This window comes from Pyxicephalus adspersus, chromosome 3 (genome assembly GCF_032062135.1).
Source record: "Pyxicephalus adspersus chromosome 3, UCB_Pads_2.0, whole genome shotgun sequence".
Lineage (NCBI taxonomy): Eukaryota > Metazoa > Chordata > Amphibia > Anura > Pyxicephalidae > Pyxicephalus > Pyxicephalus adspersus.
In genome coordinates, this window is record NC_092860.1 from 14,093,937 (window position 1) to 14,121,197 (window position 27,261).

At 37.1% G+C, this 27,261-nt stretch overlaps 1 protein-coding gene across 4 annotated transcripts in view; it reads left to right on the forward strand.

Annotated features, from left to right (window-relative positions):
* Positions 1 to 27,261, forward strand: part of TOX2 (TOX high mobility group box family member 2) — a 92,700-nt gene that overhangs the window by 31,746 nt on the left and 33,693 nt on the right. For all 4 annotated transcript variants that reach the window (XM_072403673.1, XM_072403670.1, XM_072403672.1 and 1 more), the window contains exons 2-3: positions 951 to 1,016; positions 25,228 to 25,473. In XM_072403673.1, coding sequence (XP_072259774.1) covers positions 951 to 1,016; positions 25,228 to 25,473 — 312 coding nt within the window. The remainder of the gene's footprint in view (positions 1 to 950; positions 1,017 to 25,227; positions 25,474 to 27,261) is intronic.

The window sequence follows — 27,261 nt, forward strand, 5'->3', positions numbered from 1 at the left end:
AACACACAAAAAGCTTTTAAAATACAAAAATTATGTGCTAGCATTTGTTCATCTTTTCCTTTGTGTTACATTTTTTGCTGTAAAGTGTCAAGTACTTCTAAAAAAATGTAAATTCCATTTTATTGTTTAAAGTACATGAAAAACTAAATGACAATTTAATTTGTCATTGCATCATAATCAATCCCTGTATGCTTTCCATAATATTTGTTTTGCCATTATTTTTTACTAGTAATGCATGTAACTGCTCCTGGTCCCATGTAGCATCTTTATAGCCACTTGTGGTCTATTTCTGTGTTTCTCAACGTTTACAATATAGGGGAACCCTTGAAATAACTTTTAGATCTTCAGGGAACCCCTGCTATAATTACTATATCCACAGATAACAGTATATTAGTGTGGTGGTCAGTAGGAAGAATGTATCTTACATTGCTGACCAATGGGAAGAAAGTCACCCTTACAGATAGCCAAAAAGATCATTGGTGTCACCTAAACTGACATATGAGTGACAAGTTGCCCATTGTTGGGGAACCCCTAGCAACCTCTGGAGAAGCCCTGGTTGAGAAGCACTGTTCTATATGCCCCCTAAAAAGACAAATATACAATGTTGTCACCCCATACCAGGAACCTTCTTTGTGCAAAAGCTAGTTTCCTTTTCAATGAAGGGTGAGACCTAAAATACTTGTGTAACATGTTATGGCTTATATGAGATATAAGTGATTAGGTTTATGTCTATTTTGAAGAAATAAATCTTTGAATTAATAAATCACTGACTCATATTTTGAATCATATTTTACCCATCATTGGTCATGTATAATGTAAATAGCAACGTGTGTGGTTATATCTCATCTGTTATCTATTCCACTTTACTTTCTGATGGTGGTAAAAAGGTTTGTGTCCCTTTCGAACATAGCTCAAGATTTTTTTAATACAATTCTTATTATCTTTTACAGTTTGATGGGGAAAACATGTACATGAGTATGAATGAAAGTAACCAGGACTTCCTTTCTACAAATCAGGTAAGTTCCGTTCTGCTTCCCTTGTCATGCTTGTGGTATAAGTGGTTATAGATGGTGTAGACGTGAAGGTCTTCTAGATCTTCCCCTGGTCTTTATTACTGAATGGTAAATTCTGTGTATCAAAATATCTGAGTCCTGTCCTGTAGGATATTTGAAAGGGATAGTGAATACGTACCAAAGATTATATTATTGACCATCATTAGGTCACTATTTAATGAATTTGTAAGATGCTGAGGGTACTTAAAGCCCATCTAATACCAACAATGAACAATTAAGTTGATTAAGTAAATACAAACCGTGTATAGAGGCAATGGGGTAAATGTAATATCTCTTTCATGGGTCAAATATGCTTGCACACTGCACTACAGCTATTTCCTCTATTTTTGTAATTCAGCTGGTGGGAAGGTCAATCTGATGTGATCATGCGAAACCCAAAGTAGGAAGAAAAATAGATGTCAGGCTACATGTCCCATTATCCCTGTTTTACAATGGAAACGGTGTGTCTATACAAGGAGGCTGGACTTGGTGGTGAGCAACCAAGGACCTCAATCTGGTAACTGGAAACTAAAAGAGAGGCCCTCATTATGTGGGCGTCAGTGCAAGGGGTCCCTTTTGAATGGCACTTGCCCTGGGTATTAGGTAATATCTGGGACCCTTGAGCCATGGCTAACCCCTTTACGCACATTCGTGCTTATGTGAAGACCAGGAGGTATTATGTCCTATGTTTGGTGAATGTCAGATTCACTATTTTATTTTTATATCCCCTGTGTTTATTTAAACATTCAGCCAGGTTTCAATGCAGTCATTGTCACATTTCTACAGCTGCTACCGGGGTCATGGGTCAAATGTATATTTGATGAAATATTCATATGATGGTTGTCCTTTTCTTTGTCCAAAAAGTGGAAATAAATTTGAATCCAGAGATCTGCAGAAGGGTCAATTAAAAGTTTTATCAAAACAAATTTTTCAGTGTTTATGTAACTCTACAAGACTCCTCCACAGACATAAACATACATGATTGGGGAATCGAAGATTTAGGGTGACAGAGCTTTTGGTGGTTGGGTACAAGGGCAGTTTTTAGAATGTATAGGAATATAATAAATATAAATTCTTTATGGTTACCATTTTCAGACTGTGAGATGTGATTTTGGCTGCGTCTACACGGACGTTTTTAAAAACGTATGTTTTTAACAGGAAATATGAGCAAATATGGAGCAGGAGCCTCAAATTCATAGTAAACCAACCTCTTGCACACCAATCAGTTGGAACCCTGGAGAACCCCTACCCTAAATGTCAGTTTTGTCAGTTTGAGACCCGCAGAATATGGTGACCCTGAGAAGTTGCCCAGATTGTCGTATCCTAAATGCCATCCTGTCAATCTGAGGAAGGTGGAAGCCCTAGAAAAATGCCCAGTTTGCCCTTCTTTACATGCCATTCTATTAACTGGTACCATAAAGAAGCTAGGGGTTCTGGGAACAATTTTGCTTCATCCTAAGAGCCAAACTGTCAGCTAAGGCCCTGAAGAAGGATAAGGCCCTGGGAAATAGCCCAATTTGCCCTATCCTAAGTGCCATTCTTTCAGCTGATGCCATGAAGAAGGTAGAAATCCTGTGCAACTGTCCAGTTTGTCCTATCCTAAATGCCATTTTACCGATTGGGGCTCCGAGGAAGTGGAGGCCCTGGGAAATTGTCCAATTTGCCCTATCCTTCATGTGATTCTGTCAACTAGGGCCCTGGGATATTGCCCATATTGCCCTATCTGAAATTTGTTAGCTGAGGTCTTGGAGAAGACGGGGGTCCTATGCAATTGTCCAGTTTCCCTGTTCTAAAGGCTGTTCTGTCAAATGAGGCCCTGAGGATGGTGATGGCCCAGAAAAATTGCCCAGTTTAAAATACCCTAAATTGCCTCCTTTAACATTTCTTCTTTTTGATGAACTGGAAACACCAATTCATGTCTGCTTTGTAAATAATAATTTTTTCATCACCATTTTAGAATCAACACTGGTAAATCCATATCCATTAGGAATGGTGTTTGCCTTTAATGAATGGTGCTGTACATGCAGCCACCCAGGGAGTATCCGTGCCCTGGAACATATCATATCTGCACTAAGCCATGTCTCCATTCACTTCCGGCATTTTACAAGGCTCGCAGAGATAAATCTCCAGAACACAGGGATTACCTATTCAAAACAAATTTAGGAAAAGTTTGGTAAAACTGTAAAAACGAGCAGATTGCGTGGAAAGTTTTGCTGATTCATTGTGTTTGCTATTATATAAAATGGTTGTGGGTGGTAAAATGATTGTTTAAAGCGGAGCAGCAAAACAACACTACCTAAAATAGATGTACACTAAGTGGCATGTAAGATTGTGTATCATAAACAATTGCTACTTTTTATTAATAAATGTTCTTGTTTCTTTGTTGTTTTATTCTTTGTGGCATCAGTGCTATAGCAAACTGAGGAGCGCATCGCTCTGTTATTCTTCTTCTGTCTATATGCCTAATGCAATTAGATGTGTGCAGCTTCCCCCTTCTCCAAATCTGAGCTTTGCTGTACAGGAACCTGATATCAAGCCAATTCCAGGAATACACACTCTCTCCCACATTGTTATTAAACTTTTACTACATTAAATAGGGGGTGGAAATGACAGACAAATACAAACAATGACACAGGAGGAGGAGAGGACCCTGCCCAAAGGAACCTACATGACAAATGAGTGAAAGGTTCTTTTTAAATAAAGCATAGATGTATTGCATACAGTTCCATTAACTCTTTTAATGCATACAGCTCATATGGGAGAATTGATTATGCCATCTTAATTCTCTCTCTGTAGTAAAATGAGAGCCATAAACTCTCGTTAGCGTCACCATAAACCTTCCATACCCCCAGCCACGGCCGGCTAAATTGCGCAGACACGTCTCGTTAGTCCCATCCAGATAAGTCACTGAGACAGTCGCCCTGTTCTTAGCGCACATTATGGCAGCTTTTAGGGCCGTCCATGCCTGCAGGAGAAACACAAATTATATAATTCCACCTATTTAAATCAAATCATGGTGACACTCCTGACTGCGGCGCAGAGTGAGATTTTCCGTTCGGAGCAGACGCCAGCGATAATGAAAGATGACATCCAGTCATTCAGCGCTGACCTATTGACCCCCTTAGAGAGAGAAGTGGAGGGACACAGGGGGATATAATTTGTGTGTGACTGGGATTGTATACGGAAGCCACCTATTGTTTGGCCAGCACAAAGCGGGGCCTTTTTCAGAGGAGTTAAAGGATGAATGGAGTGTGCAAATAATTGTGTCATTCTGGGCTGGCGGCCATTGGAGGATTCCTGATGACAAAGCTTTTATATGGCAGTCTGGCTGCAGAGAGCAGGTTGGGATTATTGTTTTAGGAGGTGGTGTGTGCAATTATTTACTCCTATAGAGTCAACGTTACAGGCAGGATAAAAGGACAGAATGGTTATATTTATGGTGAGTATATAGATTATTCTTTATTATTTAAAAGTGCCATAAAACCCAAAAACAACAAAAGAACTAAACTCTACAATTAAAAAAACACAAGAAGTCTTGTTCTGTATTGCAGAAGGGATGGGCTGTTTATTCCACAATAATATAAACTTACCTGCCTGATCCTAACTTTTTAACTTCTTTAGCTTCTTTACCGGCATTTTGATTCCAAGCCTTTCCAGGAGATGCCTTTTTTTTCTGGCAATAGCTGCTCATGTTTAGCTCAATATGCATTTAACAGATAGCGAACAATCAGGTAAGTTTTTGTTATTGCTGCACAGACATTGCATGTCCTTTCAGTTCAAGGGTGACAACTCTTACTCATCATACGGAGGAGTATCAGTGTCACCAAGGCTTATCTCCTGAGCTGGACTACAAACACTCCCTTCTCTCCATAGATGGGTTGCTTTGTAGTTTGCAGAAGAAGATAGCTGGAAAAGTTAACACTGAGATTAAATTTGAGTGCGAGTTGAGAAAATGAGATGAAACTTGAGTAGTTATTATATACACCTTTATATGAGCTATGTGATCTTTCTAACTAATATTTCTTGTAATTATTGATTTTTTGACATGGGTTGTTGTATGTATAGTAAAATTACATACAGCCAATTAATGGCATGTTATGTTTTATTCACTTAATTTATTGTAACTTATTTGTTTTCATTTAAATAAGGATTTAAGTGTTTATTGGTCTGTTGCCGAAAATCCATCTCTTTCCACTTTCTTCTTTTGTTTAGTGCACGGGAAGTTAGAAGAAATCACATCTAAGGACTGTAGGCTTCATTTTTTTGGGGGGTATAAAAATATTTTAAAGACTATCTAGGCAGACTTTCTCCACCTTTTACCATGGGGGAACTCTTGAAATAACTTTCAGGTCATTAGAGAACCTCTGCTACAATTATTTTGATCACAGCTCACAGTACATTAGTGATCAGTGACAAGAATTCTTCTTACATTGTTGGTATTGGGATGAATGTCACCTTTACAGAAAAACTAAAAAGATCCTTGGTGTCAGTTAAACTGACCCGAGTGTCACAAATTGCTCTAGAAACCTCTAGAGCAGGAGTCAGCAAACTTTTTTGGCTACTGGGCCATTTTAGGAGGTCAAGAAGGCAAACTAGGCCGGACTCTCTCTCGAGTCCCGTGCTAATGGCTCCGCCCCCCACCAGGAACGCCCCTGAAGGGAAATCTCTCTCCTCCGCAATTCATAGAAAGAAGAGGGAACACCCCGGAAAGAAAATCCCTCTTGCACAATGCATACAGAGGGGAGGACATGTCCCCTTACCCCAGCATGTGGCTCCGGAGCTGTGGGTGGCCAACCCCTGCCAGGCCAGATTAGGCCGAATCGACTAGGGGGATGTTACATGAAGTTGTGGATGTTGAACAAACTACTGCCTAGGCCATATCTGGTCTAAAGGCCGGAGTTTGCCGACCTCTGCTCTAGAGGAACTCTGGTTGAGAAACCCTGGTCCAGGGACAAGATATATTTTAATGTTTAGAACCTATGCCAAAATTTTATTGCGACCTGTGTCCTCTTTGGGAAGAATAACCTGTTCTATATCTCCTAATGATTGTTGAAAAGTTTGGAACTGGAGATCAAAGAAAATCATCTATTGGAGAGTATGTTTTATTATCACATTCCATTCTGTTGCTGGGAGAGGAAATGAAACAAATCTGTTCAGTTGGAGGCAACAGAAATAAATTTGTCAGTTTTTAACATTACTTAGGTTACCTTAATTACAAAAGAAAAGAAAAGACAATGTCAAAATATATAATACAGACATAATAGATAATACACTAAAAAAAATCACCTGCTCTGGTTAACTTGCCAGCCACCCGGGCACACTCACTGCAGTGCTGATTCTTAAAGAACAGCTTGTAGAAGTGAGTGGTACTATATCACACACTGGCGACCCCATTCATTCTTTATTCAGTTGCTGCAGGGGAAGCTACATAAGGCGCCTCCCTAGATGCAGCGGCTCACTTCCATACAAAAGCCGTAACTGCACTGCAACCTCATGGTCAGTGTGAACATAGCCTAAGGCTGGCAATGTGCACAGAAACTGCTTTTCCCACTGCCAATCTGAATAAGCCTGAATAACGGGTAATAAGCACGTATTCACATAAAGGTAATAAAGAAGGGTATGTTATGTGTGTTCTTGCCCCAGGGTGTCTTTACAGAATATCCATAATGGTGTTTATGAAAAGTGCTCTTAAACTAATGCAGGCACACTTGTGCTCCAATGCCAAAATGTGGTTTTGTGTTTCCGATTTTACAGATTTTGCAGATCTCACTAAACTTTATATACTGTAGTCATTTATTGATTTCAGTGGTCTTGCTGTTTTTATTATCTTATGCACTGTTGTGTCTTAAGTTGGCATCACACAGTCAGAACATTAGCTTAACAATACAAAGTAAAGTAGAGTAAAAAGTAAAACAAAAAAGTATATAAATATTTTACCAATTTCTACACTTGTACCTTGATACTCTTTATGGACCAGATCATTTCTGCTATGTTTTCACTTATTTAATCAGCAATAACTTTTAAAAAGATAATAAAGTAAAATGCAAACTTTTATTTCTTTAATGAAAAAATATTTAATTATGTGTCTTATGTGTTATGCACACAGGAAAAACTTACAAGCAAAACTAATCAAAAAAGAATTGGCAGGAAAAAGGGGCAGAGGGAAAAAGAAGAAAGTAAATCAGAGTTACCTAAGCCTTAATAAGGATTAAATAGGGAAAATGTTACATTTTTATTTTTTTATTATTTTTTTTTTATTTATATTTTTGTGTTGCAGAAGCTTTCATCAGCTGTTGTATTAATTAAAGTTTGAAAGATGTTACAAAGATTTGATGAATGATAACTACAAGTCGCAGCAGTATTTAACAAGGAAGTGTTACTGGATGCCATGTTCTGCATGTGTTATTTATCTTGTTGGTTCCTATTGTCTTGTATTCACGTCTCTAATATTAAAGTGATGTGAATATATTGCACATCAAATGGCTAACGGTTACAGAAAATCTCATGCAGAGGCTGTCATTATTTAGCTAATTCTGAAAATGCTGGCTGCAGGGCAGCTGTGGCTTCAATACACTCTGAAGTCACTGACCTGGAACAAGCATGGAGAGTCAGCAAAATCAGAACCTCTGATCTGAATAATTGTTTTTGCTATGCATGGGACTTGGCATTGCCATGAATGCCAGGTAACCAGCATTTTTAAAGTGAGAGGTCAGCAATGGCATGCTGCATAGGTCAGGGGTGGATTGCAATAGATATAACCCTATCTGGATAATATTTTACATGCTAAAGCAATATGTATCAGATTTTTTTAGGTTATAAAATTGTTTTCATCATTTTGAATATCTCAGTGCTGCTGATCCCTTGCTGCCTCATTCATTCACTTACTAAACTCAATCCAACATTGGCTGCTCACCATTGATCTGGATGGACTGTCTGGCAATGGTGGACTATGTCTGTGTTTTGGCACAACCATTTGTAGTCTCCATTATGGGTGCATTGTAACAACAAATTAGAACAGTTTTCATCCCATTGCAAGCAGTGCTTGAAGGATCCTTGTTGCAGAATTTTTTTCTATTTTTAAATTTATTTTAAAATTTCATTACCATGTAACATTTTGGAGATTTGGTTGACTGGGTAATGGGTAATGCATTTTTAAATTGTGGTAACTGTGCATTTACAGGCACTGGTTGCTGGCAGAATAATGAAAAGTATTGGGGTGAATTGCATTAGCTAAAATTTAAAGACCTGCCCCCCCCCCCCTTTCCTTGATGCTCATAGCAGAATGTGACACTCGCACATACACACAATGCCGCCGTGTTTACAACAGACAAATCTGCTTCCTTCCAACAATTCTCCGAGAGTTTCAATCTCAGGAAATGTCGCTTTCTCTCAATGAACAATAATGGAACGTTTATTAGAGGACAAAAATATACTGTGAGTTCAGCTGATGAAAAGTTAAGCAGAGGAAGGGGGGAGCAGGGGTAAAGCAGGAGAATGGGGCTAGAATATTAAAGAGACAACAACCTAAAGAGGACATGTCACTTTGCAGGGGAAGTGGGCAGGAAAGAAACGGTGATTGTGTCTTTCATTTTTGGATTTTGGAAATGTAAAGATAAAGTGAATGGATAGCAAAAAGTAAAAAAAAAAAAAGTTAAGCCATTTAAAAGTCAATTAAAAAAGTTAACGGCTGTTTAAGCCGTTACAAAATAAAAGCAATAAAAAGGGAGACATTTTTGCTATAGGTTCCAATGTTGCTGATATAAAAAGGCCAAAGGCATTTCATTGCATTTTTTTTTCTGGAGAGTTAGAACATTTTTAAATCTTGGTATCCCCCTTTTGGCAAAGATCATATTAGGAAATACCTAGGTTTTTGGCATCAATTGGTTGGGTTCCCCATAGTCAGCCCCATGGTCACATAATTTTTCCCTCTCAATGGTCTATTAAAAAATAGGAAGAAAAAAAAACAGTAAAGCAGTGCGCAAACACATCTGACTCATAAACCAGATTCTGACCACCAGCTTATATTACACATATAAGCTTAACAAATCAGCCTGATTGCTATAAAAATTTGCTTTGTTCAACTTTGGATTCATTTGAGCTTGAAATTTCTCAATAATATGGAAGAAAAATTAGGCACACAGGGTTTCTTTTAGACATGAATATATTAAAATGAATGTACATTCACAGCTTTTGTGGTTACAATAGTTTCAATAATACGAGTTTAGTGAGTGTAGTTTTTAGGACAGTATACTAACACAATCATCTCCTGAAGTCTATATAAAGTCCATAGTTCACATAGAGTGGTATGGTAGATAAAGCACATATAGAAAAAACAGTGGTTTCGATCCTGACACGTTTCACCTTAATAGGCTTCATCAGGGGTGCATGAGACAGTTATTTAAAACTGGTATAAGAGAGCATTTGAAAATCAAAGTCGGCACTAGAGGTATTCATGTAACATAGTGAAGTGCAAATGTAACATAAGTAATCATGTAACATAGGAATAATGATATAAACATACTGCGATATTACAGAAAAGTGTAAAAAATCATACATTTAGCTGTAAGGAGGGGAATTTTTTTTCTTCTCAATGGTCTATTTAAAAAAACAAGAAAAAATAACTGCAAGCACATCTGACTCATAAACCAGATATTCTGACCACCAGTTTATATAACACATATAAGTATCACATATCAGCCTGATTGCTATAAGAATTTGAGCTTGAAATTTCCCAACAATCTTTAATCCATTGCTTAGTAATACCATTGCTTATAAAACGAAATACATTTTTAACTTATTTTTATATGCATGAAGCTAACACTAATGGAAAAACATTTTTTTACCACTTGTGTCTTTTATAGAATGAACTAGTCTGGTTTAAAATATTTCTGCCCAAAGCCCATGCTTAATATACACAGTGTTACTGCACCCTCTAGTGGTCCACTGAAGAAGCAGTTACAAACTGATCATGCCTGTTTATTAACCCGAAGAACAAAGTAAAAAACAACAAAAAACCAAAGCAACCAAATAAATTTCAGTTGACAAAAAAAAAAGAAATGGTAAAGGTTATTGCAGTTTACATATATCCCTCTAAATATTTTTTTTTAGTTTTTTGTACCTTGCCATTTGTTGGCGGATGAAAACCGGCAGTGATTCTTTTGTGCTGACTGCCGCCGAATAAGTAAATGCAGTATTATTTTGTGCATGAAATCATAAATCTATTTGTATTATATTCCTAAAGTGTTTGAAAACTCCTGGGTGCATGACAGTTTGCATTGTTACCTTGAACCTTCGGGTCCTGGATCAAATTCTGAAGCATTGCTAAAAGCCACGCGCCTCTTCATTTTGAGTACGAAAAACATGTTATTGTCCTATTTTTCTATTTCAGTGAGCTTAACAAGAATGTTACGAACTCAGAGGCGTCAAAAGAATAGAAAAAGCAAAGAAAAAAGAGAGCTGATGTTTTAGTGTATATAGCGGGTGAAGGTAGAACAGCTAAATGTATGTTGAGTCCCCAGACCTTCAAACCTGGCCATGGCACTTCAATTTGTGCACAACCAGGAAAATGTTTATTATCTCTCGGGTATCAACATGTTACTGGGTTACTACTATGTGCCATTTGATATTATTCAGATTTCTGCTGCAATTTGAGGAAGAAGCGCCCCTTTGAACCAGCATCTCCTAGAATTAAAAGAAAAGAGTGCTCCTATTGGCTATTGGTTTTTGGAAACTCCCCCTGTTGTGTTTACCGCACTCCATTATAAACAAAAACAAAAAAGCCACCTTGCTGATCATTTTGCTTCTGTCCTCCATGCTGTCACTCATCTAAAGCCTCATTCAGACATCTGATCTTGAGCGCTGTACACACAAAGCTGTAAAGTCTACACCAATTTTAATTTAAAATGCTTATAATTGCCCATACAGCTTTTGTTTGAGTTTATAAAGTGTTTATAAAGATGTTTAAATCTAAGATGGCAGGGAAGCGATAGAACAGGGGAAAACATCAAAAATGGCCTAAAAATGCCCCAAAAACGCTTAAAAAACACTTACTCATGTTAGGCATTCCTGTACATTTTTGGGCAACAGCCCATCACGATGGACTGGCCCATTGGAATGAATGGGAATTTCAAACATGGGCATGTAAATGCAGAGGAAACAGTTTGTGCAGATGTAGATTCTCATCGTGCACAACTTTCCTTCCCAGTTTGTTGTTCTTTAACCCACCGTGATGGAACAACCACATGGGACCACTCTACACAAGTTGTGCAAATTTTCACCCAAGACAAGCACAGAACTAATATCTGGTGTGAGTACGTAGTAAGCAACGGGCATCCTGATCAATGTTCAGTTAATTGATTGATCACATCTTGATTAAGACCACCCAGCTTAATAAAATGTTTATCAAATTAATATCTATTCCATTAAATTCATAGACCCGTGTATGGTCAGCTTTAGACCCAGCAGCAGTTGAGCCATCTTTAGTTGTGCCCAAGTTTTTGTTTCCAACAATTTTCTCTATACTGTTTAGAATTCACCCATTTTACCATTGATATTTGTATACAGTATATTATTGTAAGAACAAACAGGAAAATGGTAACATCAAACAAGCTAAAGATGAAGGAAGTATGGGTCTCATATGCAAGATGATACCAGCTCACAGTACATTAGTGTGGTGGTCAGTGGGAAGAATGCCTGGTATGTTGCTGGCCATTGGGAAGTATGTCACCCTTATAGACAGCCAAAAAGGTCATTGGTGTCACCTAAACTGACTTGAGAAACACAAATTGCTCATTGCCCAAGGAACCCCTAGCAACTTTTGGAGGAACCCTGGTTGAGAAACACTGGTATAGAGAATGACATTGAGTTATATGATTGTGTCCATTATTCAAGTAAATGCAGGGTATGTACGTTTCAATAGATACAACATATACTACTATACTCTGTTCTTGTCCATTAGTCTGCTAATGTTGTGTGTTAGAAGAGGTAATGTTGTGTTCTACGACAGATATGTTGCATTGATTGCTATTTATGCTCAGCCTCCATTCACTGAAGATTTTATTTGTAGTGATGTGAATCTCCTTTTACGTTGTTATCATAGTGCAGTTGTTCCTCCCAGAAATAGCTATCTGTTCTGGTTTTCGGTTGTATTCTCTTCCTGTTGAGGCAGAAATGCCGGCTTAGTATTGGGGTGTAAAAACACCTTGGAGGCTGACTCGTTTTCTATCTGAACTCACTGCAGATAACTGTACACATATCTGAGTCAGAGCAGTAGCTGATTTTACTCTTCTGCAGGTCTTGGCCCTCCCCCCAGGTCTTGTCCCTCCCCTCAGCTTGAGTGGACTGTAAAAAGAGAAGCAGCTGACTGATATGCACATCTATCTTTCACTCTGCTTTCTCAGCCTATCCAGCATGTTCTTTGTTAAGAAAGGAAAAAGATATCCCATAGATGAGTTTCACAAGAAAAAGAAGGGTTTTGAGGGTTACTGTATTGTGCCAAAATTCCAATATTTCACTTTGGTATTGATCAGTAACATTGTAAAACATCCAGTGTGACATATCAAAATGAGAATTGTACATACAATATCAGTTATTTCAATTAATCCATGAGTAAACCAGTAAAGAGTCTCATCCCCTAACGCGTTTCACCTCTATAAGCTTCTTCAAGGGAGTTTGTAACAGAGATTCATCATGCCAACACTAATATAGACTGTGCCAAGGGGTGATAGACATGTAGATTTTCCATGAGTATCCAAAGATTGTGTGATTATACAGGTGAACCTCGACCTTGTTGATTTTTAAAACTCAGGCGTGAAAATGAGACTCCCCCACCATATAGAATCACTTTCTTTGTTGAACATGAGAACATGAGCACTGCACCAAAACTGACTGGCTCATTGTGCTGCTTCTCTTCTCCTTGTGTGAGTTTAACATAGGGATTACAAGAGGCTGATAAGTCAAATTCAGCTACACTGCTTGCGTATAAAAAAGAAATGTTGCATTTATATATAAATATATATATATATATATATATATATATATATATTCAGGGCTTCATTATTATATGTCGTATATATATCTTATGGGAGCTCATCTTTTAAAGCAAAATAGCTACTATTACCTACTAGGCCAACAAAAGCATCCCCACCCCAACCCCAGCCCTTTAATTATCATTGCCATTCAATAAATTCATTTCTCTTTCCTGCAACATTGACTGAGAATATAGCAATCTCACTGCCAGTACACCAGGGGTTAATCCTTAATGAGACTGTTCTTTAAAATCCATTTCCTCTTCAACTCCATTGTGTTGAAAATGATTGTTCCTTTAAATAGCCCTGTAATGTTTTCCTGCATCACAATGAAAATTAGTGAATTATAATCAAAAACGACTCCAAATAAATGATTGATGCAGAGTCTGTTCTGGCACTGCAAATTGTGTCGTTTTACTAACTCCAAACCTCTTACTGCAGATGAAATGTATTCTGCTTCTTCTTCAAAAAAAAAGAAAAAAAATCTTTTTTTCATAACGTCAGTTGCTGTATAATGCCATCGTTGAAATGATTTTACTTAATAAAAACGGTTGCCATAGAAATCCCATTTCTCTCTCTCTCTCTTTGCTGCATCTGTCTCTCCTTATTTTTATCAAATTGTTCCGCAGAAAACTCCTTCTCTTACTCTCTCTATTTTTTTTTTATATAAATGCAATAACCATTTCTCAGATAACAGATCCCATAAAATGATTGCAATTCTCGTATACATATCTTGTTTTTTTTTTCTTTCTGCAAATACAGCAATATTCTACCGCCTAGCAACACTACTGCATCAATGTATTAGGTAGACTTTTCTGCATTTTGGTTTTTATTAACATTTCCGTTTTAACTGCTTGCATGCCGGCTTGCCAAGGTTAACAAAAGCACGGAAACATGGAGCTAATGCTGCGGAATTAAACCGTCCAAGTTAAAAAAATTGCATCCATGCAGGTCCTTTATTGCAGAAGGGACAGATGATGTCCCATCTGCAATAAAATAACCTTTACCTACTTGATCTCATTTTTTTATTTGGACTCACCTATTTGTCCTCTTTTCAGCATGGGCACTGCCATGTTTACTCAGTCTATTTCCTGGTGTCAGGTCTGTGCCAATCCTGATTGGCCAGGTGTGGATGACATAACTTCTGCTCATGGGAGTGGAAGTTCATTTATCCCAGCATCCTACAGTAAATTGCGCATGTGCTTAGTATATTTCATGAAGAAGATTGCAAACAGGGGAGTATGTTTTATTGCAGAAAGGACTTTCATTTCCGTATAAAAAAAAAAAAAAATTGTTCTATTTGCACATGAGTGCTGTACACACAGAGCTTTACAGTTGTATGGAGAGGGAGGACTAGTTGGGCACCCCGCTGCATCCTCCTCCAAAGGAAAGCCTCCACTTGTTCATTTAGTGATCCACCGGGGCGGATTGCTAAGTGATACTGGGGGACTGTTGTAGACATGCCATAGGAAATGACAGTGGTCATCCCCGCTTGCTCATTTAGCTATCCATCATGGCGGATAACCAAACACGATTGATAATTGTCACCTAAGAAGAAAAATTTTGATTGTCTCAAGGGACAATTATCTGATGTGTACATAGCTTAAGTCGGTAGCTTATTATGGATTTGTGCAGAAAACCAGTCTGATAGGTCAACTGGCTGCTTATAAAAAATTGGCCTTACACTATATTAGGGGCACACAATTAGAGTAGGGACATTAGATTGTAAGCTTCCCTGAGGGACAGTTAGTGACATGGCTATGAACTAAGCAATCTTTGCCCACAAGTTAGAGCGACCACTAGATTTTAGTCCATTGAGAAGTAGAAGCTGAACAAGTTAGTGAATAAATTTAAAGTTTTATTGGATATTTCTTCTGTGCACAGTTAGGACATTTTGGATCCCATCTCCTTGTGCTTATTCAAAACCACCAAAATAATTCTTCCATTTTGAACAAAAATAGATTTGAAAATTTAAATGTTAGGTGATCCATAAACTTAAGAAGAGGGCTGGGCAAACTGATCGCCCTCAGGTCCTTAAGGAACACTATAAGAATGTACTTTTGGCACAGCAGGGGTGTTCATGATTAATTCAGCATAGAGGTGAAAGAAGAGGAGGGAGGGCAGGCAGGTCCAGTCCCAATTTATTTTTCAGGTTATAATGGTAATCAGACACGGTATTCAAACTTGTCTGATCAATCATGTCCCACATAGAACCATTGTATTGGGGTATCAATGGATCACCACCCTGCTGGCAATGATGAGCAGCAATTGCAGTAGAGTCAGAAAATGCTCAGGTCCATGGGTAAACCCAACTACTAAAATCTCATATAAGTTTTACCATTCAAAAAGTAATTTTCAACATTTTTAAATTGGATTTTTTTTTTATTTATCTCATACCAGGGGATCCTGTCATGGTGGCCCTTGCTCAGGCACTACCTGCTATAGGGTGACACTGTTCTGTCTCCAAGTGGTGCTCCTGTGAGGCCATCCTGTGAAATGATCTTCCAATGGAAATGCAAGACTACAAGTGGTCGTTTCAACAAAAACATTTTCAAGCATGGTCTACTGTTGTGACCTTGAGGAAGCCCATCTTGAAAAATGCCATGTGGTCATCACTTGAGTGCATGTAGGCATTGTGAAAAAATAATATAGAGGGTTTTTTTAAAAAAAAAACAGTAGCAACAGTAAGAATATAGAGAGAACAGAAATGAAACTATACAAACTGCATACTTACTACCCATCCCCCAGCTTTTACAGCTAATAAAAATCAGACCTTAAACCAGGATTTAAGATTTTTTTTTATTATGGAACATGCACACCTCAGATCCATAGACAGAAAGGAAAGCTTGTATATCCAAATTAATGGATAACTGCCTGTAGATTCACTGACATCTGTAGAAGTACAAAAAAACAGGTTCAAACCTTGTAAATAAAAATGACCATTGTAAGCTCCTCTAGCAGTATAATCATTTCTCTTAAACTGTCAGGGCAAGCTTACACAGTTAAAATTCAATTTGGTTGCATTTTCTTCCAGGTTCCCTTTTTGAAGTGCAAGGTCCTCGGGATCATTTTAAGGTGGTTATACCTGGTGTTTCGCACAAACCTAACAAAATGCTCCTAAATGACTCAAAAATAACTTTAAACATCTAAAAAAAATTACAAATTTGTTTCCATTCCATTATATGGAAGTGGTTGGAACCGTCAATACTACGAGATAAGTCTCAATATGCAGACACAACTGCCCTACAAATACAGCTCCTGCCAAACGACTTGACAATGAAGGGGCATTGTGGTTATAGGTAATTTTTGTAGCAGTAACATGCTGGGAAACTGCATTCTCAACCAGTGCAAAACCGTCCTAATGGCACCTTTGCTGGCCAGCTTAATCAACATATAAAGGTGGAATAAAGTTTATAATAAAGGCATGTGATACTAAAAGAGGAGTTTTTATAATGATTAGTCTAACCCTTTATAGTTATTAGAATATATTTCCTATTTCCTAAATTTTTGACCCATACTCTTCTTGTTATGATCTGGCTGCATTGTTCAGAAATATGGAGTGTTGCACAGGCACATCTTTGCTCCATAGGTTACAACGAGAGAAGCCGATATTCTTTGATTCATAATTAAAGTCTATAAAAAAACAAAAAACAAAAAAACATAGAAACAAAATAGTGACAGCACTGCAGTGGTTTTCCCACAAGCACAGTGTTGTCATTATTATAAAATGTAGAAAACCAATAAACTTCCTAGCAGGATCAACTGGTAATAAAACTAGGAGGGATTTTAGAAAAACAAAAATTACAATGGTAATGGTCTTGACAAGCATGGTTTGCTCATAGTTTAACTTTCCAAAGATTTTAGTAATTGCATTTCATTGCCTGGACTTCCTCTTTGTTGGGGAGGGGGGTCGGCATACCAAGGCTGTTATGGAGCCGTTATGTCACAGGAAATGTGTCTGGAACACAAGAATATCTAAGAGAAAGCATGCTCATGGAAGTATATTGTATTGTTAATGTTTTGCCGGCACATATACATTTGTACATTGTATTAATAAACACCGGTTAGTTAAATATCCGGGTCATATGGTGCAGTATAATAATGAGCATAGCGTAATAACCTAAAGCAATGGTTGGCCTTTTTTTCTATTCTTTTCTATTGCTCATTATTTCAACATAAAACTCATGCCTTTTTCACAACACTACAGAATATGCTGATGCTACAGAAGTACATTTTAAATAATTTATCTCTATCCACCCTGAAGAAACAAGACCACTTGTGATGACATTAGAAAAAGGGAAGGGTGGGGGAAGTAAACCGATCTCCTTTCTTTGAGTTATTTTATACTCATCTACAAAGACATATGAAACAATACCTCTTGTTTGTGGCTGCAGGTGTCCCTCTTATCTGCCAAATACTTGTGACTCCCGAATGTATTATTTGTAACTTTTCAGCCTGACCTTGCGTCTTCAAGTCAGGTGCAGCCTAGTTTGTCAGCTGTGCGTTTAAACTGATAAAAGAAAAAAAAAAACAATATAAGCCCAGGTAGAATGTTACATTGTGTTACATTGTGTTACATAAGAATAATTCCAGCAGCAATGAAATTAGACTCTAATTTAATATAATCCAGTTATATCTGCGCAGTCACACTTAGCTTCATAACTGCTGTTTGCAAAAACTCCAGATACTCTTACTTAACATTTTCAGGGAGTTTATGTGTCAAATGTATTTTTGTAAGAATAGCAGCTTTGAAAGACATTTTGCATTGGAATACCTTTTCTATATCTGAATGGGTATGTCTCTTTTTAATAGCAGTGCAGGACAGAAGTGTACTACACTAAGCATTCATTCATTTTAAATGGCATCCCAACACAATTGGGCAATGCACTAGTGAACATGATGTGTTTTGATCCCCCGAAAGAGAGTCAGGTGTGGTTCTGACCACACTGGAGTATATTAACAGCTTGCCCTTAGGAACCCCAGGGCCTCTTTGAAACTGTGGCTGAATGACCTCCTATTTGATGATGCCTGTATAGTTCGGGGTCACACACCACTTGGTAGAGCTATCTGTATGATGTTTTTAATTGTCTTTAAAGAATTAATTCTAGCCACCATTGTAAGAGTACATTCTTTCCACTGGCCACCAGACTTTTTTCCTACTAACCCCTTATTAAATGGTTTTAGCTGGGGTTCCCTTAAACAAGATGGGTTGCTCAAGACTTGAGAATTATTTTAAGGGTTCCTTAGGAGTAAAAAAGTTAAAGAAAGACTGCATTAATGCATCAAAAAACCTGCACTTTTAGAGAAAACACAGAGTTAATTTAAACTCCAAAAGGCTCCATGTAAACAAAGCAAAGAGAAAGTGGAAAAAGGCGACAACATTTCCTTTAATTTATTTGTAATAGGGAGCTTGTGTTATTGAGCATTGTATTCAACATATTTTTCTCTCGGCAAAACAGCTACCGGTAAGAATGTTATGTAAATGTCAAAATCAATATTTAGAGAATACATTGATTCATTTTTAAATACAATGTATTTTTAGCCCTGAAAATAATAAAGAACATATATACAAAAAAATTCCCCTGCTTAGAATCTTTAGGATGTTCACTTGTATCACATACAGATTAGGATATTGACTCCAAATGCTATATATTCCTATTACAGTCAAGCTGCATGCAAGTGGGGGAGGGTATGGTCTGCCTGGAAAATGTCATTACACTGCATATAATTACACATTTGGTTTGGGTAATAATGGCTGTAGCATTAGCAGTGGCTGATGAGCTCTTACCTAGAAGTGACAGAAACACTTTAATTATTGGAAAGCGTTTTTTTCAGCTTATGCAGTACGTCCGCCAGCACGTCCTACAATAACACCATGTTGTACTGTATGAGCACCCTTTAATTATTATTATTATTATTATTATTACATTGTATTTATATAGCGCCAACATATTACACAGTGCTGTACAATAAACAGGGGTAGCAAATGACAAACAGATACAAACCATTAGACAGGAAGAGAGGTGAGTTTATTAAAAAAAATTGCAATCAATCAATTGCAAAAAATTGCAATCAGGAAGGAAAGTTTGTCCATTCTGCAAAAAACAATTCATCCGACCAGTACTAACAATTTTTTTGCTCTGCATAGTAGTTGATAGGCCTAAAGAATCAATCAATCTGTAGCTTGTATGGTTGTACAATCAATCTGTAGCTTGTGTGATCAGTATTAGTTGTGCAGGCAATGCTAGGCTTTCTTATTAGAAAGTCTGGCATATTTTGCAAACAATGTTGTAGGACACATTTCTATAAATAGTACAAGATAAATATATTTGAAAAAAAGAAATGTTTAAGTTTTTTTTCACCAAACAGAACTCCTGAAAAAATCAAAGGTCGATATTTTACTGGCTAAGAGATTGTGACCGTCAGCAACCAATAGGCAGCTGTCTTTCAAAACACTGATGTCTTTACACTGCAGACAGGTCAGATCTGATTGGCTGTTGTGGCATAGTTCCGTTTAAACACCAGCATTACTTTTTGCCTTGACTTAACACAGCCCATATACTGTATACATTTATATTATCTCCCCCATATAAACTATATTAGTCATCATTTCTAAGACACTCTGTCTTTACTCTGCATGAAATGGTATGTGAAGCTCAGTATATGAAATATTCAGCCGGAGTGATGCATTTTCTGAATAGCAGATATGCCCCTCGGATTACAGGCCATTCCATTAGTGTATCCATTAGAACATGCTTCAAGCTTCTGCTCTTCTATTACATTCCATCTTCTAGCTTAACCCATTCCCTGCCATGCATTCCCAAAGAAAGCTGCATTCATTGTGCCAAGCTTGACAGCTGTTTTACTTCTTTCATGTTGGATTAGAAATCTAATATTAATTTTACAAATAATTTTATGTGAATAAAATACATGGCAGACTACCCAACTGGATGGAGGTAATGAAAATACTGTTCTGTTACAATCTGCTCCCTATGCCATGATTAGATCGGCATGTTTTACGGGGGGAACATATTTTAACCTTCATTGTTTTGCATGTATATTGCTAATATTTCACATAAGCACATAGAGGTCTATTGATAAATGTTTCCTAGATTCACCCAACTGTACACATTTTTCTACAATGGCTTTACTTAAAAAAAATGCTTGAATCAATATTTTGAAATTGAATCCAAGATGAAAAACATGGTTAATTGTGGGTAAACGTTGGGTGCATACTGAGTGAAAAATATGTATAAATGTATGTATAGACCCCATGGAACTTATATTTTTGAACATTCATGTGGAAGGAAGAGAATTATTTCACTGTAGTAGGGTCTCACTTTGGTCAGCAATGGAAGAACAAGCCTTGGAAATTAGTAGTGCCGAAGCGTGCCATACCTGTTGACCCATCGCCATGTTAGATAGCCTTACTGGTCAACAGGAATGCAAGAAGGGACAGCAAGCTCCAAGGATTCAGAAAGAATTCCCCCAACTGTACACATTTTTCCACAATCGATTCAATTAAAAAAAGATTTGAATCAATATTTACTCATGGTTCACACATTTTGTAATCCAAGGTGGAAAAAAATGGTTAATTGTTGGTAAAAGTTGGGTGCATATTGGGTGAAAATAATGTATTAGATAAAAATAAAATAAAATGTATAAGAATAAATAAGAAAAATGTATAGACCCCATGGAGTTTATATTTTTGAACATTCATGGGGGGCATTCCTTTACTGTAGCAAGGTCTTATTTCTGGCATAGACCCTTGCTACAGATTTGATGTGCAGGTATATCTTAAATTCATCAGCAGCCGATTGAAAGGTCTTCTGCAAAGCCAATCCTGGAAATGTGTAGTATCAGAGTTGCCGCTAAGCCATACCTATTGGGCCTCTGTGATAAAAAGACTTACTGCTCTGTAAGAAAGCAGAAAGCATCAGGAAGCAAGGAAGCTATGTCTATTAGAAAAGTTTGGGGTCTGGCCTTGGACAGAGAGTTTTTAGGAAGTTGCTGTAGGAATGTGTGCCACTAGTGGCCCCCAAATGGAAAGGTCTTTAAATGTTTATCTGCAAGCTGATTTTGTAATCCTGTTCAGCCAGTTTAAAAAATCCCTGGTAGACAGACCTTGCTCTCCCTGACCTGTATGGTAACAATGCCAGCATGCCCCTACTTAGAACAAAATTGCCTGTTATTTACAGAATTTCATCATTTGGTGATGATCAAAGTTACACACACTGGTAAATAAAACAAAGGAGTCGCTCACATCCCCCACCATCTCATTCTCTTTTCCTGCATGTTTAAATATGACCTTATGAATTTTCAATTATTAGGTGACAGCTTGAAAGCAAACAGCTGCTGCATTCTCTTCTTTAAAAAGCAGTTATATGAAAAGTATATTTATATAAACAGTAAAAAATAACAATATATAAAAAATCAGTTTAAAACATATAAAGTTTGGAAAATCTGGAATAAAACTGACCACCAGTTTACTTTAAATTCATGTCTTGCTAGTTGAGATAAATGTTCCTGTCCAACAGTTCAGTTTGCAAGAAATAATCAAAAAAATATTTTTTTTAAAAATCGCTGATTATATGTCATGTAAATCCTTTCTTGATATAGTGATTACACAGCTCTGCTTGAATGCTGTAATTTGTTGTGTAACCCGATTTGTAAGCTCTTTTCAGTGTAATTATGCTGATTGGTTATTGTACGGTGTGATTTTACTTGTATGTGTGGTGTACATGTTCATCCAGAGGAAGAAGCCCGTCTATCTGTAATCTGTCTCATTTAGAACTGGCTGTATTTAGATAGCAGGTGTGCACCTCTGTTGCACAAGTCAGTTACTTGCTAGCAAATGTTCATCTAATGGAAATTACAATGATATTTTCGGGGTGATCTGCAAACTTTTATTTTCTTCCTATTCTCACAAATTTATCAAATTTAGCTTTGAAGTAGTTGGAAACCTCTTGTAACTCTTTAGTGACCAAGACAAACTTTGCAGTTGTTTCTTTTTGTATAACAAAGTAAAGCTTGCTCCAGAAGTTAATGAATGTCTAGGCTCCATAAAGTTATTTTTTCTTTATTGCTTTGTGATTAGATCACAGTGAGGATTTTATACAGTAACTGACATCACGATGCCTAATAATATGTTGAGACAAACATCTGTCCTGATTGCAATTATTAAAATAATTTACCTGTTCTGACTTACCGGTACATACAAATTCAACTTAAGAACAAACCTACAGTCCTTATCTTGTATGTAAGCCGGGGACTACCTGTATTGCAAATTATGCAATAATGCATTTGATGCTTATGTATGTTATAAATGTTTTCATTTAAGATTCACCATTTTTTTACCCTAAATTCACACATTTATCACACTGGTTTCAATTAGAAAAGTTGATCTGCACATTTTATAAATAAATCCATATTAAAAATGTGTACAAAAAGTTTAGTTCAGGAATCAACTCAAAGTTCCCAATTCAGCCACCTGGCATGGTTTTAAAATGGGAACCCCTTCACCTCCTCACTATACAGGAGATTATTTTATGTATAGGGAACTATTATTCTTTATAGTCTGCACTGCGTCTTTTCCATGTTTCCTAAACAGGGAGAGATGAGGCTGCAGATGGCCATGCAAACACATAGGGCAGAAATCCAGTGGACTGAGAAAAATCATTACAGGAGAAATGGAAACAGCTGACCAAAACCAAATGGCCAAGATAACCGATTTTATGCAGTTTGGCAGAACTATGTACAGATTTTTTTTTCTTTTTCCATTTTATGCATTTAAGTTTTAAATCTAATTTCATCCAAGCATGCACTTTTATTTTTCTACACCTAATAATGCAAGGAAGTAGAAAGATCTCAGTTTTTTTCTCCTGGAGGTAATTATCTCCAAGAATGAATGTGCAGCTGTCACAATAGGCACATTATTAAGATCCTCGTTCTATAGTAGTGTTGAGTTACTCTGACAGCACCAACATGGAGCTGATAACGCCTCATTTGCATTTCTATTATGGGCGATGAATGTGCTGAATATTCCCATAATCCTTTGTGCTTTTCTAAGCTATTTTCTCGTTTTGTTTGCTCACTTCCTGGATACTCTGAAATATTAATTTCTGTCTCCAAACCTGTTATAGTAACAAAAAAAAAAAGTAAACAGCCAACAGTGCTTAGACTGCAAATGTGCAAAGTATAAAAGGTGTGCAAATAGCCACAAGATGAAGTTTAATGATAGTGCTTTGGAAATTAAAGGGCAGTTCCACAAAATTAAGCAATATATAAACCACTTATGCCAGTTTTATTTTTGGATGCACTATTGTCATGAAAATCAATCGCAGGGCAATAAAAATGTATAATATATAAAAAGAAGTACATATATTATTATTATTATTATTATTATTATCGCATGTAAATTATGTCAACATACTGCTGTGCTGTACATTAAAAAGGGCTTCCAAACAGCAAATACATACAATTACAGGACCCTGCTCAAAAGAGTTTACAATCTAAGATATAATTTATGAAGGACATCCAATGACTGCCTGGCATTGGTGTGACTCCACATGTGAGGCTCCCTTTGGGGCGCTTGCCTATATTTATTAAGTATATATATATATATATATATATATATATATATATATATATATTAAAAACAGCAAATGACAACCATCTTCCCTTGTAGGGGTTGTGTCACTACAACAATTGTACAGTCTCCAGGCCAGCATATATCCTGGCTGCTCTCTAAACAAATGCATTTCAGTAGGAACACATATAATGACCCACATTCAGCCTAACCTACAGCCACCTGCTGCACAGCACAGGGTGTGCTAAATTCTGGGCCTCGGGTAAATGTGGGGCTTGGAATTGGGAATCCACCCCACCATGCTCTTACCAGTAAATCCAACCTCAGAACAAAAATTATGAACAACCAGCATAGAAACTTACAGGTTCCATGTGGACAATTCAGTGCTAGATTAATTCTAAGATCCTGTGTCTGAGATACTTTGATCTCAAGACTGGAGAAGATAGACTATCATGGGAGAACCTGAGTAATCCACCAAATCTGAAATAGATCTGTTGTAGGATTGATAAAAAAAGCTGGATCATCCAGGTTCTCCAATGGGAGGTCCAAGGTTCATCCCATAGCCCATAATGTTATTTCAGCACATATCTAGCAGGGCAAGAGACTTGATTCTTCTCTGCTGCATAAAGCCAAGGGAGTGGAAGCACCCGAACGATGAGTTCCCATATTTGTCACTTTGTTCTCTATTCTATGTTCCTTGTTACCACATTGGTACGGCAGCTGCTTAGCTCCTTGTGCTGCTTCTCCCTTTCACAGTCTGCGGGATGCTGTTAAAGGGATTTTAGAAGGTTGACGCCAAGTCAAATAAAGCATTTGCACCCCTTGTATTTCAAAATAATGAATTGAATTGTGTCCTTTATGTATAACACAACCACTAGCAAACATCTAAATACTGTACATAGCTGACATGCATATACACTAGAGTTCAGAAGTGACCTTGCTTGTTGTATGATTATTAGAGTTAGAAAATGTATTACCTGTATTAGGGACAGCCAGGTCACTATCATTTTCAGGCCAGTGATAGCAGCCTCCACATTTCTCTTAGCGCAATTTCCTTAAATTGTACAAATGATCAGTATTGCAGAACAGTAAATATTTAAATCCTCAGGATTGTTTTCATCTTTGGCTCACTGACTGTCCTAGCTGCATTGTCCTTGATTTGTGCCAGGGTTCCCCTTCTCTCCCCTGCCAATCCCTGCAAATCTAATGTCAGAGCATTGCTTGGCAGCTAGGGTAATAATGAAGTATAAATAAGTAACATTTTCACAATTCTAGCAGTCATTAGTTGTATATCATTAATGATCCAGCAAGATGATCAGGAACGATTGTCCTCTAGAACCTATACAAGACAGTTAAAAGTTTTTATGGGACAGGAATTAAAATAATGCTAATAGAAATATAAATTTGACATAGATTCTTACCCTGATGTTCTATTTTAATATATTAGGCTTTTATTTTCAGTACTCATGATTTACAGACAAGTTTAGTTCTAAATATGTTGGAAGGAAACAATAAGTTGACGTCTTTTAGAATAAATAATAATGTATTTTGTTTCATCTAGACATATAACGGTCAAAGTGAAAGCAACGAAGACTATGAGATCCCTCCTATCACACCTCCGAATCTACCAGATCACTCCCTGATGCACTTGGTGGACCATGAGTCCGGCTATCATTCACTGTGTCACAGCCTCCCTCCAAATAGCTTGATACCCGCCTATTCCTATCAGAACATGGATCTACCTGCAATCATGGTTTCCAACATGTTAAGCCAAGAAGGACATCTTCTCTCCTCACAGCTACCCACAGTAAGTTGTGTTCTTTAAATCTTCACCCCAAACTTTGGATTTTGGTATGTCCTTGGAGAAATTTAAGATGGATGATTTTAACCATGCATGAAGTTCACCAAAAACTGCAGATCTGCAAGTGTATTTATCAAAATATTGTGACAAAAGAGCTTCTTAGTCTCTCCTGGTCCGAAAGGGTCAGGGAATGAGGGCAGCAACTCAACCTTAAATCTGCTAGCCCATAGAGCAGCTAAAGTTGTGTCCGAAATATTGGATTGTATACTTAACTTTTGAATTTCAATAAAAAACTAAAAGTGTGAGAAAAAAACAAAACAAATACACCTTGCAAGACCTAATATGTGATAAATTACTGCTGGTCTTGCCTGGGAGCTTCTGTACTAAATATCCAACTTAAAAAAGAATGGTTCCATTGATGCGCTTTGGAGCTCCATGCCTTCAGATAATTGGTCCATGCCTTCTCAACACCTCCATTGTTTCTAGCATTGTTCCTTCTGGACCAGTAGAGAGTGATATGTTCCTTTATCACATTAGTATTAAAATAAACTATTTGTTCTAGATTTTATCAAACAAAATGTTGTGATCTGTACTTTGTATTCTTGATTGTGTAGCCTTTAGTATCTTTTCTGGAAATTTAGATCTGCTTAGAACTTAGATTTGCAGGGACTGGGGATAACAAGAATTTTGTTAACCCTACAGGTAAAAACAATGTTTATGTATGTCCTTTCATAAGCACATTCTAATTCAGTGTTTCTCAACCTTGTAAACATGGGGGAACCCCTTGAAATAACTTTCAGGTCTTCCGGGAACCCCCACAATAATTACAATATTCAGAACTTAGTACTTTAGTTGTGGTCAGTGGGAACAATGCCTCCTACATTGTTGGCCATTGAGAAGAATGTCACCCTTATGGATAGCTAATAAGATAATTGGAATCTGTTAAACTGAACTTTGTGAGAGGCACAAATTGCTCACTGCTCAAGAAACCCCTTAGCAAACTCCACAGAACCCTGGTTGAGAAACACTGTTCTAGTTGGTTGATATTTGCATTCTAATTAAGACAGAGACTATCAGCCCCGGTTCCGCAAACAAACCTTTCCATTGAAATATATATTTCCTTCTGATTTCCAGAAAAGATATTCAGTTTACTGATATAGAATGTATCCAATTCATGCCCCGCTTGGCCTGGTTAATTACAACAGTACAAGGGGTGTCTCAGGGAATGTTCTTTTTGGGATTTATTAAACTGTTTGGGATTTATTAAGCTGTTTTTGCCACTCATTAGGTGGATTAAAACACCTTGATAGCTGTAAAAGTGAACATATATAACATCTCATAAGAACGATATCCTGTAGTAACATTTGTATTTGCAATCTGTAATCAGATTGTCATAATCTAATAATACAGAACTTCTCTAATCAGATAAACTGTTCAGTAGGATCTCCTATATTGTTAATGATTACTAAATTGATTTTAAGATATATGATGGACCTATCCCGGGATTTGTAGTACATTAACTTCCATATAGTTAATTAGCATGTTCTGTTTAAAGCACTTGCATTTGGCTTGGATGGGAGAGGGGGAAGGGGTACAATTCAAGAGCTGTAATTGGGTTGCATTCTAGTTTAAAAGGTTGATGATTATGCTGTGTATTTCCATTTCCTAAATATCTCTAGCTTAATATTGCTTAATGTTCTACTAGAACGAAAGCAATTAGGTAAAGATTCAATGATGATTCATAGGGACAGTTCGAGAAAAACAAACAAAAAACATCAAAATATGGTAATGTCA